The sequence below is a fragment of the Delphinapterus leucas genome, chromosome 12 (assembly GCF_059928025.1).
Source record: "Delphinapterus leucas isolate spDelLeu-1000000601 "Yukka" chromosome 12, BTC_Dleu_Yukka2, whole genome shotgun sequence".
In the NCBI taxonomy this organism is placed as follows: Eukaryota; Metazoa; Chordata; class Mammalia; order Artiodactyla; family Monodontidae; genus Delphinapterus; species Delphinapterus leucas.
In genome coordinates this window covers 71,943,155-71,963,213 of record NC_143140.1, presented here as the reverse complement: position 1 = coordinate 71,963,213, position 20,059 = coordinate 71,943,155, and the positions used below count along the sequence as shown (strand labels likewise).

General features: G+C 43.2%; 1 protein-coding gene across 2 annotated transcripts in view; it reads right to left on the bottom strand.

Moving 5' to 3' along the window:
- HECA (HECA ribonucleoprotein granule regulator) overlaps positions 1-20,059 on the bottom strand; it is a 43,304-nt gene that overhangs the window by 9,919 nt on the left and 13,326 nt on the right. The window contains exons 2-3 of one of the 2 annotated variants that reach the window (XM_089922057.1): positions 3,244-4,284; positions 3,037-3,099 (exon numbers count right to left, since the gene is read on the bottom strand). In XM_089922057.1, the coding sequence (XP_089778183.1) occupies positions 3,037-3,099; positions 3,244-4,284 (1,104 nt within the window). The remainder of the gene's footprint in view (positions 1-3,036; positions 3,100-3,243; positions 4,285-20,059) is intronic. The other variant, XM_022557899.2, reaches the window with a different exon arrangement.

Genomic DNA, 20,059 nt, shown 5'->3' with positions numbered 1-20,059 from the left:
GTGGTACTAGTGCCTTAGGCCTGGTAAAGTTAGTTACACTTTTGCAAATGCATCTTATATCCTAAGATTATAGACTGATGAGTGGCAAGGACTGATAGTACCCAGTACAAGTATACAATTCATAAGTTTGATTGATTGGTGAACAGATTAAATGAAAAGGATTTGTCCATCATGAGTAGAAAAAGGACAACTCTCCTCTCATGTACCCTGTACCCTTGTATCCTCATTCATCTTCATAAAGAATATTTCCAATCATAAAATGGTGAAGTGAAGATGTTTCCATCTACTTCCCTCTAAAATTATCCTCACGCAGTATAAAGTACAAGTAACAAAATACAAATTCTATCTTCCATGAAACTATGAGGTACTTGCAACCCTGAATATGAGATCAGAAATTAGATGGAGAAGTAATAAATGGTTTAGCTCTGAAACTGGAAAACAAGCACAGGGGAGGTTGAGATGAGGTGCTGAAAGAGAAAGAGTGGGGTATAACAAATTACTAAATAACCACACATTCTATACAACTTTTTTCATCAAGAAGCAGAGTCTGTTGAATCATCCCCTGAATCTGGGATAGCCTTACAACTTATTTTTTTGAAGAACAGAATGTGATGGAAGTGATGTTACTCAGTCCCAAGCTTAAGCCTCAAGAGAGAGAGGCCATGCAGCTCCATTCTCACCATCTTTAATGCTATCCTGAGAACACCATGTGAAAAAGCCCAGGCTAGTCTACCGGCAGATGAAAGGATATATAAACAGGGATAAGCCATTCTAGCTGAGGCTCCCAAGGCCAACCAGACTGCCAACTGCTAGACATGTGTAAGAGGCCATCCTAACCAACCAACTCATAGAATTGTGAGAAATTATAAATCATCACTGTTTTACACCACTAAGTTTTAGAGTGGCTTGCCCTATAACAAAGGCTAAAAGACACAGGACAGTAGGCAAAACTCTAGCAAATGAATGAGACCACCCCTCGCAAATTCAGCTCCCTTTTCCTGCTGAGAAAGGTGAAGCAGAAATAGCATGCATGAAACAAGAGCAGGATGCTCTTAAAAAGAACTTTTGGAAATTACAAATATAATAGATAACAGAAAATCTTAAACTCAGTAAAAATACTGGAATATAAAATCAGAGAAATCTTCCAGAAAGCAGAATAAAGATAAAGAGATGAACAGGGCCAAAAATATACATAATAAAGGATCTCCCCCCTCCTCAAAAAAAAAAAAAAGGATCAATCTAAGAGGTCCAACATCTCATTAACTGTTCTACAGAGAAGAAAGAAAGGAGGGAAGGAAGGAAAGAAGGGAGGGAGGGAGGGAGGGAGGGAGGGAGGGAGGGAGGGAAGGAAGGAAGGAAGGAAGGAAGGAAGGAAGAAAGAAAGAAAGAAAGAAAGAAAAAATGAAAATGGGAGGAAATCATCAAAGAAATAAATCAAAAGAAAATTTCCCCAAATTGAAGACTATAAGTTTACAAAATCAAAAAGCCAAGAAAGCATCCTGCCCAACAAATGGAAAAAAAGACATCATGGTGAAACTTCAGAATACTAGAGAAAATCTAAAAACCTTTGGAGGATGGGAAGGAGAAATAAAGGGCCAGGAATAAGAATAATATTAGATTTCTCAGTAGCAACATTGGAAGACAGGAGACAGTGAAGTAATGCCTTCAAAATTCCAAAGGGAAAATAATTATAACTTGGAAGACTATGGGAAAATATTCCAAAGGGAAAATAATTATAACTTGGAAGTGTGAAGATAGAATCAAGATACTACCAGACTTTCAAAAACTCAAAACATCTATTCCCATGCTTCCTTTCTCAGAAAGCTCCTAGGGGATGCTTCTTAACAAACTGAGGAAATTTACCAAGGAAAAAGAGAGTATGGGATCTAGGCAACAGAAAATAAAAAATAGGAAAGAGATGAAAGAATTCCTAGAAGGACAGCTATGTAGTACAGCAGGCATTAAGTGCAGCAGGACAGACAGGAGCAGCAAGATGAAAGGCTCCATGAAAGAAATTTCTAGAAAATAATTCATAAAAATGTTTGACAGGTATGTGGACATGTTTTTGAAAGGTGGTTTGTAGAGCTGCTGGAGAGTTAGAAGCACCAGCCAAAGCTTCAAAAAAAAGGCTAAGCAAATGAAAATGTGAAGCAATTATTAACTTTGATAAAAACAAAAGGAGTACCAGAACATACAGTTCTCTAAATAGGAAATACATCTATACTTCTTGGCTCAGCACTAAATATTTATATACTCATAATAACAAAATCATTAAGGATTTAACTAAGAATTGTGATGGATTATCCTGAGAGAAAGGGGAAGATGCAAGAAAGCATGAACCATCATCCACCTTAAAAGTAAATCTAGAGGTAATATGTAAAATCGGAGAATGAAGATAGCAGTTTTAAAATTATGATGGTAAAAACCTGAAGAATCAGTTAAGATTTGAAAGTGTCTCACTCTGAGAAGTGAGACAGCAGGGGTGGGTGGGAAGAAGATAGGTGGGGATATATCATTTTTACTATAGGCTTTTTAAAGCACACTTTTAAAGTTATAAACGGGTTATATGTCATGGATCCCATATTTATATAAATTCAGTAGTTTTACATGAATTGACAGATTCCTCTGTCAACTGACCCACCCCCTGTTATTCATTTTCTGGCTGAAATGTCCCAGTTGTATGTCATCCACAGCGCTAATAGTAAGAAGCTCCCAACGCCTCTCCACCAGGGTAATATCTGAGCTTTCATTTTCCTTTTGCTGCTATCAAGAAAGTCTCACCTTTCATACATTTCAAGATTAATTCAACTAATCTAAAAACATATTGACCCTTCCCTCGCTGTGTTATGTTTACAAGGATCAGAGAGAATACACAGCTTGCTGGGCACAGTAACATAGGTTTGAAAGGCACCTATTTTATAGCAAGTGAAACATTTTTATGCAATTCTTTCTCTAAAGTTCCTCCCAATTACGAAAAACTATACACCTGAATCCTCTCTTCAAATTACAGCAAGACAGAAACATAAAATTACCCACCAGGACCACTGTACTTGGTATAGTGTGACATCAGAGGAAAGGACACCACCTCACTGGGCAGAGCTGAAATATTCAAAAGTTAGCTAGCTCCTGACTAGAACAAAAACACGTCATCAGTTAAAATTAAGCCCCAACAGAGCCATCCCTTCTTGTTGGCTTTTCACTTCTCACAAACAGAAAACAGGCAAGGTGAGCGAACACCTGTACCTTGAAGGTGACAGGGAACATCGTATTCGATCTCATCGTGTCTCGAGGGGCTTAAGAACAGAGTTCCGTCCACCAGCGGGAACTGCTCGAACACCGGGAGTGCCCGGTGGCACAGGGCACAGTTCACCACGTTCCTGTGGCTGGCGCTGAGGGCCGCGAGGATGAACTTCCGCAGATCCTCGCCCTGGCCCATCTGGGCATCGTCCTCCACCCGCACGTGGAAAGTGTTCAGCTTGTGCCGGGGGATGTGAGTGAGGAGCTCGGACAGGTCCAGGCGCCGCAGGAACTGCACGGGCGCGTCGAAGTGGCCCCCTCTGTGAACTGACAACCCGGCCGGACTGTAGTCAAAGTGGGCGTTTCGGAACACGTGGCCCCCCGCCAGGGCCTTTTTGTGAGGCTCCAGGTGGATGGCGTTCTTTAGGAACTCCCCGAGGTACCTGGAGGAGCGGGGGCCGCTGAAGTGGGCGGGGGAGAGGATGGAGTAGCCGGTGGGCGGGGACTGGCCCGGGGAGCCGCAGGGGGAGCGCGCCCCGTAGGCTGCGGCCCCGCCGCCCTTCTCCTGGGAGTTCTGCCGGTCCATGGAATGCCGGCGGGGCAGGTCGTGGCTCAGGCCTTTCTGGGGCTTGGTGGGCGGCCGGCACTTCTTGGCCTCCTCCACCGCCTCACCGGGGGGCCTCCCGGTGTTCCTCTCCGACCCCGACTTCTTCTTTTTCTCATCCTGCATCCGCTTCACCTGGTACCAGTCCGTGTCCTTCTTCAAGTGGCCCTGGCCGCAGCGGCAGGAACAGAAGCGGAAGGCCAGGTCGTAGCCCTTCTTGGTCCACATGTTCTGGCGGCACTGCTTCTCGTTCCAGCTGCGGGCCCGGCCGATGCAGTTGAACTGGACCAGGATGCTGCTCTCCCACTCGTAGAAGCACTGCAGGTGCATCCAGGTGCTGTGAGGGCAGTGCTCGTTGTTGCACACCACCTTCTGGTAGTCGTCCTTCTCCAGGTCAACCGGCCTCCCAAAGCTGCAGATCAGCGGCGTGGCACAAGGGGCTTCTGGGGAGAAACAGAGAGAGAGAGAGAAAGTCAGCTAGCGGGCTGTGGGATTCCAACCCATGGCCAAGTGTGAGATCAAAGCTACCATCCCACCTTAGCCCATTCACGCCAAAGGTACAATTTTTCTGGTGTGGAGATTTCTACTACTGGCATAACACCAGACAGGGTTCAAAAACATTCACCATTTTCTTCTGGTGTGATGTTGTACCAAGGGAATTTATTTTCTGATTATCTGTTCTCTGCTGAAAAACATACCAGTAAGCTTCAAAAAGTCCAAATCCTTCACAGTGCAATTAGCCATATGTCAGTACTTGTAACAGTGTAGTATGAGGTCTTCCTGAGACGTGGGTGTAATGAAAGGCAGTTTCAGGGTTCTTTTAAAAATGAATCACTCCTGTGGCTTCCCTGGTGGCATAGCAGTTAAGATTCCGCCTGCCAATGTAGGGGACACGGGTTCCAGCCCTGGTGCAGGAAGATCCCACATGCTGCAGAGCAACTAAGCCCGTGCGCCACAACTACTGAGCCTGCGCCCTAGAGCCCGCGAGCCGCAACTACTGAGCCTATGCGCCTAGAGCCTGCGCTCCGCAACAGAGAAGCCACCGCAATGAGAAGCGCAAGCACCGCAACGAAGAATAGCCCCCGCTTGCCACAACTAGAGAAAAGCCCACGCACAGCAACAAAGGCCCAGTGCAGCCAAAAATAAAATAAATAAAATGAAAATTTTTTTAAAAACCCACACCATTCACTTTATAAAAACAAACATACAAAATGAATCACTCCAGTGAACTAGGAAATATGACGGAGCCACTGAACCAACAAGTTCAGATGGTAGCTCCAAAAGAGCCCTCGAAACACTATCACGGGATTTAGGTTATACTGAATACCACAGAGAAAAGAAGACAGACTTGCCTCATATAATACAACATGCCACCAAACGAAGTGGCAGAGATGATGGGACCCACAAAGCCTATGGCTATGTTACAAATCATCCCCTTCAGTGTCGGATTCCAGGAACTTAGCAAAATGGCCCAAACTGACCTGTCTACCCCCGTGATCACCGTGGCTTCCCCATCTACCTCCCGGGTGTCACAACGCTTAATCTTCACTTCTCCAAACCCCAACCGTCCAGTGGAGCAATTCACAGCATGGACTCTGCAACCAGACTACCTCGGTTAGAACCCCAGCAGTACCACTGATGAGCTGTGTGCTCAGTGAACAAGTTACTTTACTTCTCTTTGTGTCAGCTTCCTCTGTAAAAAATGGCAGATAACAACTGAATGTACCTTATATGGCTCTTAAAAGGATGAAATATACAGATACACAGGTGGTGCTTAGAGCAGGGACTGGCACGTAGTAAACCTCTTCCCCTTCCTCCCAGTCTTCAAGGCCCATCTCTAGATGCCACGACTCCCCTCTTCCCTTGCATCCTGATCTCCCCACCCCCAGGAAGCTTCTGGACTGAACCTTACTTGAGTCCCCACTGTGGTTGGTCCCCACCGGGTGATGACTCAGGAAAGGACGCCTATTACTCAGCTTTGTGCTCCTGGCACCACTGGGCTCATGCCTTGCACAAATCCAGTGCTGAATAAAGGTGCATTGAAAAGACACTGGCACATGAAACCCACACATGACAAGCAGAGCAGAAGGAAGAGAGAGGGCTGTAATCCTAGGCAGAAAGACTAGTGCAGGGAAGCACACTGAAAAGAAGTAGAAGAGAGTGGTATGTATACTGGGCAAATTAACTGTAGTCACCTGAAATGTAGACACCTTTAGTATCTTAAAATGTTAATTAGTCAATTAAACCAAGTTCAGTTGCTTTTATCTTTAATCCTTCAGAGGAACAGCCTCAAAGGCAGTGACTCTGTAATGTAATGGCAATAACCAAAGTGATATTAACCCAGGACTAAGGAAATCAAATTTAAAGAATGACCTAGCAGTACCTTTGCATTCACGATACCCAAAATTTTAAATGCTGAGATGGACTTGATATTTCTTTTAAAAGTATTTTCACATTTCACACACTAGGTGTTTAGAAAGTAAGTAAATGAATAATGTCATGCCTCTTTTTCAAATTCCTAAGTCTTACAATTTACAGAAACATATAGGAAACTTTTTTTTTTTTTGGCGATACGTGGGCCTCTCACTGTTGTGGCCTCTCCCGCTGCGGAACACAGGCTCCGGACGCGCAGGCTCAGCGGCCATGGCTCACGGGCCTAGCCGCTCCGTGGCATGTGGCATCTTCCCGGACCGGAGCACGAACCCGTGTCTCCTGCATCGGCAGGTGGACTCTCAACCACTGCGCCACCATGGAAGCCCAACATTTTTTTAACTGTAAAAAACAGGACTGGTGGCATTCAAAAATCACACCTATAACAAATTAGCCATATTATAGAAATGTATTTGATTGTTTCCTGAAAGCTGTTTCTAAATTTACAAAGTTCCTAGCTCTTAAGAACAGCAGGCCCACAAAGGTATAAATGGAATACAAACACCTGATACAACCAAACCTTTAAGGAGGAAGTGGAAAGAAGGGAATCCCACATTCAGTGAGGTCCTGTGTTACACACCTCCCCTGGGACATTAGTCTGAGCTGTGATAGCTTGACTAACAAGCAAAATGAGAAAAGGTTCCTTTATACAAAGTCAGCATGGTTTTAAAAGATGTATAGGAGGGCTTTCCTGGTGGCGCAGCGGTTGAGAGTCCGCCTGCCGATGCAAGGGACGCGGGTTCATGCCCCGGTCCAGGAAGATCCCACGTGCGGTGGAGCGGCTGGGCCCGTGAGCCATGGCCGCTGAGCCTGTGCGTCCGGAGCCTGTGCTCCGCAACGGGAGAGGCCACAACAGTGAGAGGCCCGCGTACCGCAAAAAAAAAAAAAAAATGTATAGGAACACTCCAGTACCTGTTTCTACGGCTTCACCGCCAAATATTCCATACTCAGCTTGTATTTCTCCCTGCCCAAGTGAAAATAATCAGGGCTCACCTCATTCTGGGCACAAATCTCAAGTAGTTTCAAGTCTGGACAATAAGATAATGAGGCTGACGTCACTTGGGCAATGTCTGTCACTCTCTTTCTCATCCTGTATCCTTCCTCCCCACTCAGGCCTCGGTCCTCCCCCACCCAGTAAAAGGGAAGGACCTGACTGTAGTCACTTACACTGGCTGCCCAACAAACCCAAAGCCCCTGACAGACTCATCCACGCTAACAGGAACCCCCCAAAGCAGACACTGCCATTTTCAGCTTCTCAACTGTGAAATTTACTGTTTTCACCACTCTTAAAGTAGTTCCAGGCATCACAAGAAGATGGGGAGTTCGGCGGGGTGGAGGGGCGACGAGGGGCTTCTGAAGTCACATGAGGCTTCCTAGACAAAGCCTAAGGTAGGGACTCGGTCATTTTCATCATTGTAAACCCACTACCGTGAAGATTGTATCGTGCCTAACAAACGTCTTGTTGAAGGCAAGTAAGGCCCAGTCGGATTTAGGACTCTGCAGCGACTGGGTGCTGGAGGAGGGACAGGGGAGGAAGGTGGCCACTGGGGAGCACAGCCCACTGCTCCGCCCCTGAGTCGCAGCAGGCCTTCTAGACTCAGCACAGGATTCTCTCTGGGGCAGAGCCTGGCCCTCACCCTCACTTCCTCAGACTTACCATAATCTATTCTACCCTCCTTCGGCAACCAGCTACCAAGTGCAAACTTTAGGGTTTCTGAACAACTATTTTATTTTACGACGGGGATCTGTTCCATACAGTAATTCTTCTTACATGGGAACACATCCCCTTGTTTACAGGGCAAGTTCCCCTCCGGGTATGACGGTTCTGACCAGAGGGTCCTCATCGCTGAGCTTCCTGCAAGGCCAGAGCATGGTGACTGCGGATACGGACTCTGGAGCCAGCCAGCCAGCCTGCATTGACTCTCAGCTCTAAACTTGTTAGTTTTAAGACCTTTGACTAGTCACTTAACCTCCCTGTGCTTCTATCTTCTCAGCTGTGAAATGGCAGAAATAAGAGTGAGCACCTACCTGAAAGGGTTGCCATGAAAATCAAAGGAGTTATTAAGGCAGTTTGAACAGTGTCCGGCACATAATGAGCACCAGTTAAATGTAAGCAATTATTATTAAAAGCTTTATCACTTTATATTACCTGATGGAAAAACCAAAGGACTTTGAATGTGTTTAGAGCAAAGCTACAACCAGGAAGTGACCGTCCTCCTTTCTCCATCTGTAAATAAGTGCAGGAAATGTTCTGCTTCCCTACAACGAACAAAGCAGGGTGGTGTGCGTAAAATAATTCACTAAATATCTACTGACAAGTTTTAAAGAAGAAGGAAAATTTATTTCTTCTAACCCCTTAAAGATTTTCTACTCAGTGTCAGACAAATAAGTATCTTGCTATGTGTATTTTTCAACCTAAACCATCTTTTCCAAGCCTGGATAACAGAGATTCATAAAAGGCATGTCTGTATTTGATTCATGAGATGTGTTCCTAAAGAACTTACATAATTCAAGACTGATTATCCCCTAGTCTGGGGGTAGAGTGTGGGGAAATGCATCCTCAGAATGCATAAATCTGCAGCCGTGTGCTGTATTTTTGCTTTACTGGTGCTTTTTAATATCAGCATTACCTCTAATATTTCTCAGTTGTGCCTCATAAATTGACAGCATGGCATATCATAGTGTTTTATCACCTTTCTGTTCCAAAGTTACAGATTTTCAGGATGTTTTTCAGTACCAGTATTAGCATACTTGGATATTTTGAAAGCTATAATAAAGGTTTAAATTATAAGTTAATTTTAAAATAATAACACAAATGTCACCAAAATCCATGAAAAAGTTCTATAAACAACAAGGGTTCACATAATATTGCCAAGGGTTAGTAAATATTTCTCTTTAAAAGAAAAGGTAATGACATTGGGTAACAAAGCATTTTTATAATTCAGTTGACCTGCTGGCTTTGAAAATATGAGATGGCTTGATGCATAACTTAGGGGAATGTGTCTGTTGAAATTTTCCATATAATGTGAAGCTTTTATTATTATTTATGTGTCATTAGTTGAAATTTGCATAATTCAGTTCGCATATAATGGGATCACACTGTACTAGGAAATAAATTAGCAGGCTGCCTTTTCTCCTGCTTGGAGATTTAGATCTTGAAGACGCTGTATCAGGGAGAACTACATAGCACCCTAGCATTTCATGTACTGCATGCACTCACCCTGAAGGAGAGGTCGGTCCAAGAGCCCTCGGAACCAAACCACAATACCATAGGATGGGAACAGAACTCCAGATTAAGTATATGTGTATGTGCACTAGTGTGTGCATGTGTGCCTGTATGTGTGCATGCATATAACTGCAAAGAGACTGCCCAGTTGTTAAATTATCCCACTGTCAAAGACTTCAGAAAAGACCTCACGTCATCCTCAAGTACTATAATCCAAATTTAAAGCATTTTCCTTGCTTCTCTGAAACACTCTAGAACCTGATTTTGATTATCCTTGTCAGTGGCCTCCCCTTTACCTGCACAAATATTCAAAATATGGCCATAATCAAAACTCCTAAATAATACTTTTTATATGTAATTCCCATTTTACCACCTAAGTTATAAGCACAGTGTGCCCAAAACGTTGACCTACTTCTCTCTTGATGCACCCAGAATGGTGCCTGGAGACCAAAGGCCACAGTGGAGTTGTCCCCTCCCCTTGCCTCTGGATTCCCAAAGCTCTCAGCTTAAAAGACAAATGGCTTCACCTCCCCTCAGTCTGCCCAACAGGTAAAACATATGGCTGCATGATTAACTGGCAACATGGGTTATCTGCAGACCAGGTACCTGTCAAAGAATACGATCCATAACTCACTGCTATTCAATGTCTTCCAAAAGCTCAACTGAGAGAAACAATTTTTAAGAAAGAGTCCATAGATGATGTCCACACATTCCTCTAGATCAGAGTTCCAGCGGGGTGGTCTGGCCTGCAGTGCCTTATTAAACAGGGTTTTTTGTTATGAAGTGTTAAGTGCCTTTTAGGTGTATTATGCCCTCTCTGGGTCATCCAGGCCTCCACTCCAGCCCCGTTCATATACTTACTCATATGCCAGGACCCTGGATTCATTTGGGTGCGTGAGCCCTGCACTAGATAAAAGCTATCCCTTAGTTAAGCCAGGTGTCCCAGAGTTGGTTACTTGGACCACATTGTTTTATTCCCTGGACAGGCTGTTTTGAATGACATGAGCAGGCCTAATTTGTTTTATTTGTTTTATTTATGAAGGGACATTGTCATGGACATTGCTCAGTATTTTATAACATCTTATAAGTCACTGGTTTTGTTTTGCTTCATTTGTTAATCTGATGGACACTGTAGCACAGGCCACTGCTTCTGTTTGCCTCTTTCCTCTGTGTGCTACAAATCTGAAAGCCACATTTGTGACCTACCTCTTGTAAAGCCTCAAGACGTCCATTATTTTTCCCAACAGTATCATCTCTATTACTAATATTCTCACTTATTTATTACTTCTTATAGTATTACATGTATTTTTGAAAGCCACTTTATTTTTAGAAGAAGGAGGCTATAAATGATCAAAACAAAAATCTGTTCCCCACCTCTCCTCATAACCTTCAAACCAGCTTTGCCTAATACGTGTCAAAATTTGGACTTGATGGGGGCCCAGGTGTTCCCCTCCCTTCTCACTTTCCAAAGTCGGCCATAGCAGGGTGCAAAGTGAGAGGGGAGGCCGGTGCTGACCCACAACCCCGGGAGCCCCACAGACACAGCACCTTCAGGAAAGGCTGCCCCCTCTGCCTTGCCTGCGGCACAAGCGGTGGGTCCTGGAGCCGCTCTGCTCACCCGCTCCGTGCCTCTCCCCCATCCCACAGCCCACGCCTCTCACCCACTTTCCCTGGGCCCAGCTTCCCACTCTGCTATTCATACCCAGGCCTCTACTGTTCCCAGCCCACCTGGCTTCTCTCAGACACATCTCGGGCTGGCTTTGCCAGACAACCTGGCTCCTCTGGCCTCCTTGCCCCACCTGGACCGTGCGGGTGCCTCCCCCATCACCTGCTCCCAGCCTCACTGGTGAAATTAGACATGGTGAAGTGGGCTCAGACTCCCCCCAACTCCACCCCGCCTTGTCTTCTTCTGGGGGTGTGTGGAGGGGGGGTCTCTCTCCTGGGCTCTAACCCACAAAGTCTAGACTCTTCCAGGCATTGTCATCCTCATGTGGGCCCAGTCTTGCCTCCACTTAGCTCTTCCCAACAGCAGCCTCTTTACCTCCCCTTCTCCCCTTCTCCCCCCTCACCTAGCAAACCCAGGAATTCAGTTCTGGAAAATATGAAAAGGAGAATCCCATGTTCACTGCAGAGACTAGCTCTAAGGGGTGAGGCAGAAAAGAGAGCAATGAACTGAGAAATTGCAAGTATTACAGATGTGGCCACACAATCTGAACCTGCTGCAGGGTCACATCACCACTGACAACTACAAGAATCCAACCAACTCCATCTTCCTAGGATGGCTACTGAAAAAACGCCAATGTAAAAACTTAATAGCAAGAATAGCAGATTACTGTAGTCATCTCGATTTTATTAATGGCATTAGTAGTTATAATAACAACGTGTTTTAATCATAAAAGTCATATTCATTGGTAAACTAATCATAGATACATGTACTCACATATAAGAATATAAGAAAAAATAAGTTTATACCAGGTGCCAAGTGAAATAAGGCACATGCGGTCATATATATGTGTACATGAGCGTATCTATGAATAACCAGATATCACCTTATCAATGTAATTTCATACACATGCACGTGTACACACACACACGCCTACTCTAGATGCAATATTATTTCCACAGTGAACAACAACAAAAGACCCTTGCTTTTGCTAACCAAGTTCTTAAACAGTTAAATTTGAACCTCGAGATCCACTGTAAACCCATCCTTCTGGCAATTACAATTGCCAGTAAACAACTGTTTGCTTTATGGGTTGCCCTTGCTCATGTCACTCTTTGAATACTGGCCAGCTCAGCATTAGCCACGGCAGGAATCTGTCAACACCTTTTGGAATTCTGACCACATTCTCTAAGATATTAATCATCCCTTGCCCCCCCTGCTTAGCATCAAAGCAAATTCAGTGAGCATCTTCTCCTTGCAGTGACACAGGGCTTTGAAGCTTGTGGGTCCAGCAGGTTTGCCTCATCTTTTTTACAGACACTGGAATAAAAAAGAATGATGAAAAATATAGAAAAATATACACAAATGAGTATTTGGAACCAGGATATATTGTTCCACTCTGTGCACAGATGTGATTCCATCAGCATTTCCGCTTTCCTCCTTCTGCTCCTGGAATGAATCAGGGAACATCAATACAGTGCATGACAACACTGAATTTCTTCCATTGTCGCAATTGATCATGAAAATGGTAAAGGTTTTTCATCTGCAAATATTATGGATTTGAGGCCAGATTTTTTTAATCAGCATATCCTGATAAGTAGACTTAACACCAGTTTACTAGGTCTGACACACTAAAATCTTCTGAATCTTTACTATAAAGAAGTCAAATACAGGATAATATGAGTACTTGACTACAGGTCTCTAGAGATCTGGACATCTGCAAAACAGTACAATAGTTATATTCTCAAAATGCTGTAAAAACTCAAACTATACAGATAAACTTCATATAGGAAATATTTCTAAGTGATCTGGTCTCTGAATAACTCAGTTTTCTTAGCAGGTTTATTATACATAATTACCTAAAGAAAGAGCCTTCAAATTTTCCAGGATACTAATAAACACTCATTTGGGCAAATGTATGGCTTCTTTTAGTAGCTATCATTTAATAAAGACCCTGTTTTAGAAGACGTAATAAAAACACCAGGGTTTGTCTTAGGGTTAAACACTTAACTACAGAAGAAAGAAAATACATGGGGTCTCTGAAAATCAGCTAATAACAAGTCAATTCAAATAACGTTTTTAAACACCTGTTATGTGCCCCGTTCAGAGTCTAACATAGAGGCTGCAAGTGTTGAATAAATTTGTAAGCCATACTTTCCTATATCTTTGAGTATCTTATACTTTTTTGTTGAAAACTGGACACTTTAAATAACATAAAGTGGCAACTCAAAATCAGATTCTCTCTCCTTGCAGGATATGCTTCTGTTGTTACTGCTGTTTGTTTAGTGACGTTTAACTCTGTAAAGTCTCTATTTTTTCGTCAAGTGTAGCCACTGAAGTTTCTGCTCAGTTAGCTTAGTGGTCAGCTAATAACTGGACAGAGACTTCCTTAAATGCCCTAAACCAGTAAGTGTCCCATCCTTCGCCAAGGGGCTGTGTGTGTGTGTGTTGGGCAAGCCTTCAATGCTTCAACAGTTTACAACCTTACTTAGCCTTTACTTTCTGCTTACTCAGAGCCTCAAGGTCAGCCAGAGGTGAGAATGAGGGCCTCCTCAGGTCTTTCCTGGACATGATCAGAGCGCTGCCATGTGCACAGTCCTCTAGAGCACCAGGAATACACCAGAGCTTCTCAAAGCCCCTGACGGACCTCCTACTTCCAAGATATTCTTTTTAAGTTTTTTGACCCATTTCTTGTTTGCTCCAACTGGTATCACTGCTGCAGGCAGTTGCAATGATAAATAATTGCTGCTGAGTGTTTTCAGCAGACATCCTAAGAGGGCTTCCAACACTGGGTGACCTCTGAGCGAGGTCAAATGGTGAGAGTTCCCTAGGGCTAGGGCTTTGGGGGAAGCTCCAAACCTGTCCTTCTTCCTCTAGTGACTACGAGGTTGCTCGTTTTAAAGCTACCATGCATACTACTGTATAAAAAATAAAAAACAAGGTCCTACTGAATAGCACAGGGAACTATATTCACTATCTTGTAACGACTTATAATGGAAAAGAATCTGAAAATTATATACATATGTACACATACATACGTATGTGTGTATATATATATATATATACACACACACACAGACACACACACACACACATATATACAGCAAAGTGATTCAGGTGTCACTCTGCTGTATACCTGCAACTAACACAACATTGTGAATCAACTATACTTCAAATATATATATAACTTTTAAAAAACAAAGCTACCACAGAGCTAGGGAGAAGGAATGGGAAAATAAAGCAAGTTAAAAGAAAACAAAATTCACTGTTCTTACTACAATTCAATCATTTCCCCGAATAAACACTCCTAGGATTACTGCAAGCCTTTAGTTAATTTCTAGAATTTTGAAAAGTTGATTTTGATCATTTTTGCCAGTGTTCTCATTGTTTCTATGGAAAGGCAGATTTCTAGATGTCCTTCTTCTGTCATTCCAGAAGTGCTTCTTAATATAGATTTAAGTTTAAATACATATTTTGTTACAGAAGAATGATAAGATGATCAATAAGAGAGTTTCAAGCAGGACGATACTCTTTCTTCGGATCAGACAGATTCTGGGTAAGAATTTAAAAATAAAGAAAAAATGTAAAATTTCTGACCATTATCTTTTAAATGGCTGATAATGGTTAGCAAGTTACTATGATATTTGGATTCTGTTTAAATACATTAAAATGACACCATTTACAATAAACTATGATATTTGGATTCTGTTTAAATACATTAAAATGACACTATTTACAATAAACTGGAGACTGTATCCTCTGCATTTACTTAAACCTTTAAAAAAACTGGGTGTGACAGTATTAATATGCAAAAGAAACTTTGTTTTCTCAAATTCTTTTAGAGGATACACAAGCAAAAAAGTTTTATCACCACCTTCAAGTCAGCCTTCTAAAAATTACACTTTGACAACATCATACACACATTCAGGAACCTCGGAAACTCCCAGACTGAAGCCCCATGTCCTTTGGCTATGATCAAGGAGCTCCAAAACTAGGTCCCCAGGCTGGATCTCCCACCTGGTCACCCACCAGGCCCTCGCCCCAAGCCTCTGCTTCAGCTGCCATCCCTCCCTGTGGGGCAGTGCAGAGCGCAGATCAGAAAGGGAAGGAGTGGACCCGGACCGCTGTGCCCACACCATACCTCAAACTCACCAGGGGGTTAAAACTCATTTCTTGATTAATTGGTGAGTATTTGAAGTGAAAACTAAAAAAGTTTTAAAGTAAATGTTCTCAAATATTTTGAGATCTTTCTATACTAAAAAATTTTAAAAGACACTAAGTCCTGTACAAAAGGGAAGCTAATACTTCCAAAACATTTTGTCAACTTGTTTTAATTAGTATGGGAGCTATAGTAAAGCTCACTTAAGCATATCTGTCTTAACCTCTGATTTAGTTTATCCTCCCTTATGTTATTTTAGTGTGTGAGACTGTTCCAAAGAGGGTAGCAGGTTGAGTACAAGGAGATTACATTCAGTTAAACATGTTTTTATGCTTTGAGTAGGATTTAAACACAAGGCTTTTCACTCAGACAAACTCAGAGAAATCTATCCAAATAAACATGGAAGCCTCACATTCTCCCTCAACCAAAAAACAAAACAACAATGTGCTCTTCAACTATATTTAACAACTTGGGGTTTTAACATTCTCTTAATATATTGGATTTATTCTCCTAGACTCATTCTTTTCTTACGTTCAGTTAAACTCACAAGCCTACCCAGCCTCAAGTTCAAATTAAACAGAAAGCTACAGCCTTCTATTTTACCCATTTTTGAATTTCCATTCTGGCTCCAACACTCTGACATCAGTAAGAAATCTGTATAAATAATGACTTTAAAGTAGAAAATTCATATTTTTTCTTGTCTGCCAAAGGCCATGTCATGACCTAAAAGGACATGGACCCAAAATATGTCTGGTTTAGGCTGAATATCAGGATGAAGATAATGGTTTCATAGTTTTCCCTGAATGTCTCTTAAAAATACCAACATAGGGCTTCCCTGGTGGCGCAGTGGTTGAGAGTCCACCTGCCGACACAGGGGACACGGGTTCATGCCCCGGTCCGGGAAGATACCACATGCCACGAAGCGGCTGGGCCCGTGAGCCACGGCCGCTGAGCCTGCGCGTCTGGAGCCTGTGCTCCGCAACGGGGGAGGCCACAACAGTGAGAGGCCCGCGTACCGCAAAAACAAAGCAAAACAAAATACCAGAATAGAAATAAGACAATCCCTTGGTTCAGATTCTACAAACACGTCCTGAGCCCACAAGAGGATTCTTTAGTGATCTGCCCAAGTCATTCAGCTGGTAAGGGGCCTTCCCTCTTCCATTCCCACCCACACTGCACACAGATCAATAAAGAACACAGAGCCAGTTTATAAGGAGAGGAGGCAGTGACCAACAGCTTTGTGTAACCAGATCATAGTAAGCAGTTCTATAATTTGGAATAGTGTCTCATTCAAAATTATAGAACTGCTTACTATGATCTGGTTACACAAAAGTTTATTCAATATGGTCAATGTCCATATTAATCCTCAGAATTATTTAAAAACTAGGTCTACAGAAAGTCAAGTTAAAGAAGCAAGTGCTTAGGGCTTCCCTGGTGGTGCAGTGGTTAAGAATCAGCCTGCCAATGCAGGGTACACGGGTTCGAGCCCTGGTCCGGGAAGATCCCACATGCCGCGGAGCAACTAAGCCCATGCGCCACAACTACTGAGCCTGTGCTCTGGAGCTCACGAGCCACAACTACTGAAGCCCGCGCGCCTAGAGCCTGTGCTCCGCAACAAGAGAAGCCACGGCAATGAGAAGCCCGTGCACCGCAATGAAGAGTAGCCCCCGCTCGCCGCAACTAGAGAAAGCCCACATGCAGCAATGAAGACCCAACACAGCCAAAAATAAAATAAATGAAATAAATACATTTATTTAAAAAAGCAAGTGTTTACACCCAATTACAATATAAAGGTTTCCCAATCTTTGCACTCCTTAAAAACAAAGAGAGACAATGAGGTAAATCTACTCTAGCTAACAGAACTGCTAATTTCAAAAAATAAATAAATAAATAAACCATGAGCAAAGGCTTACTCGTTTCTTAATGAGAATAAAGCAACTTTTCTTGGAAAGCATGTAAAGAAACGGCACTCTATCAGTATGCAGACTATCGAATAGGGCAGCAGAAAGAGCACTGATGTTGAGAAACAGAAGCTCAACCTGCTTCTCCTGAATCCTGTTTGGGTCAACATGCCAACTCCCAAGAAGATTTTTAGGGTTACTACTGTATTTAAATCAATAAACCCCCAGCACAACGTGGTTAAATTCATTTCCGTACTCTATCTGTACCCTAAACTAAACTAAATCCTTACACTCCTTTGTTTTCCATGTGCCTTTTCTGTCCTGCTAAACTCCCTGAAAAATGCACTCTTTCACCTCCCCTGCCTTCCCATCAAAATAAACCTGGGAAAATACTTTATAGCAGTAGTCCCCAACCTTTTTGGCACCAGGGACCAGTTTCCTGGAAGACAATTTTTCCATAGACAGTGGGGGGGAATGGTTCAGGCGATAATGCGAGCTATGGGGAGCAATGGGGAGCAGCAGGTGAAGCTTCGCTCACTCATCCACCGCTCACCTCCTGCTGCACGGCCCAGTTCCTAACAGGCCGGGACTGATACCAGTGCACGGCCCGGAGTTTGGGGACCCCTGCTTTACAGCAATCCTTCCCACACTGGCCGTCCCTCTGCTGTGATCTAGGGAGAAAAGACAAAGCTTTTGCCTGTGGGCCACACCACTCAGCCTATTTCTAAAATGATGCATCAGCAACCAACAAGCAACTTATAGAATCTGTTGCAACAAGGAAAGACTTGTCAAAGGAGAGGGCGTGTCTAAGTCTTCTACAGACCTCAGTAAAGTGAAAATGAGACTCAAAAATAAATTACGTCTATGTCCAAGCCCAGTAGTTCACCATATATACACACTCAACACAGCTGTTATAATATGACTTGTTTTCAGGAGAGCATACCATAAAAGTTCCTACTGCAGAGGAAGCTCGACGTTTAGAGCCCAGTGATATATTAAGCCAATGATGTCATTATAACTAGACATTCATTCCTTTTCCAATTACTAACTTTTGTGGAACACAGATATAATTTCCTAGTATGACTATTTTCAAAGACTCAAAACTATTCATTTCTAGGCTTCCCTGGTGGCACAGTGGTTAAGAATCCACCTGCCAATGCAGGGGACACGGGTTCGAGCCCTGGTCCGGGAAGATCCCACATGCCACGGAGCAACTAAGCCCATGCACCACAGCTACTGAGCATGCACTCTAGAGCCTGCGAGCCACAACTACTGAGTGCGCACGCCTAGAGCCCGTGCTCCACAACAAGAGAAGCCGCCTCAATGAGAAGCCTGCGCACCTCAACAAAGAGTAGCCCCAGCTCGCCGCAACTAAAGAAAGCCTGCATGCAGCAGCTAAGACCCAATGCAGCCAAAAATAAAATAAAATAAATTTATAAAAAAACACGATTCATTTCTAAACTATTCATTTCTAAACTCATTTATAAAAGAGCTACCAAATATATCCAGAAGGGCTTCCCTGGTGGCGCAGTGGTTGAGAATCTGCCTGCCAATGCAGGGGACATGGGTTCGAGCCCTGGTCTGGGAAGGTCCCACATGCCGCGGAGCAACTGGGCCCGTGAGCCACAACTACTGAGCCTGCGCATCTGGAGCCTGTGCTCCGCAACAAGAGAGGCCGCGTTAGTGAGAGGCCCGCGCACTGCGATGAAGAGTGGCCCCAGCTCGCCGCGACTAGAGAAAGCCCTCGCACAGAAACGAAGACCCAACACAGCCAAAAATATCCAGAAATTTGTCTTTTGCCGTAAGAGAATTTGTCCAGTTAAATATAGTTCTATTAAAATATATAAATATATACAAATGTATATATGATTATATTCCATATGAATTCTAAACAGTATTTCCAAGTCTGTCAAGAGAAAAACATTTCAAATTAATTCTTCAAAAATTCTTCCAAGTCATCTTTAGATCACATATCTCATGGAACATTAAAAAATAAATTATGAGGAAAACTGATATATTCCAAAGTCAAAAATTTCAAATCTGACTATCTCAAAGAGGAGGCTTGTTTTTAATCGACCAAATCCCAAGAAAAACAATGATTTAAAAAAACACATCCATACATTTACATAAACACACTGATACAGATACATACCCAGTATCACGTGCCTGTAGAAGTTATTTTGATAAAATCCATAATACGGTTTGGTACATTCACAATTCTTTAAACATTTAAAACGCAAAATGTGAAAGGGAGGTAAGGAAACAACTGAAAGTCTTAAGTAAGCATTCCACGTGCTTTTACAACACAAACTCCCACTCCATAGGACCCTAGAGGCAGATAAAGAGCAGAAAGCAGAAAGGCCTGAAGTGAACAGAGATACAAACTAAAGAAAGTGTGATTACAGATACAGGTACACCAGGGTAAATCATGAAGTACAACAGGCCAAAAGTAAGGCTCTGTTAATCAAATGGTTAAAATCACAGTACAATCTGCGGTTATAATGAAACCTGGGGACAGATGATTCACAGATCACAACAAAACCATACACAAGTCAGCTCTGCTCAGGCTGGTGAAAGCATCCTCCCAAAGGCTTCAGCCTCCACAGTCCTTCCCCGCAGTGGGGTCTAGAAGGAGCTCACTCAAGGAGTTGGGCCTGCCCTGAGACCAGCAGGTGAGCACTGCATATTCTCTGGGAAAATCCACATAGCGAGAGCTCCCAGACCGGAACTTGTAGAGAAACTAAAGGCTCCCCCAAGGAAGCAGAATAAGGATTTTGGAAGAGTAACATTCACTTCAAACTCTGTGGGGCAAAGCCCAGGTTGGACCTGGGTTCTTTCA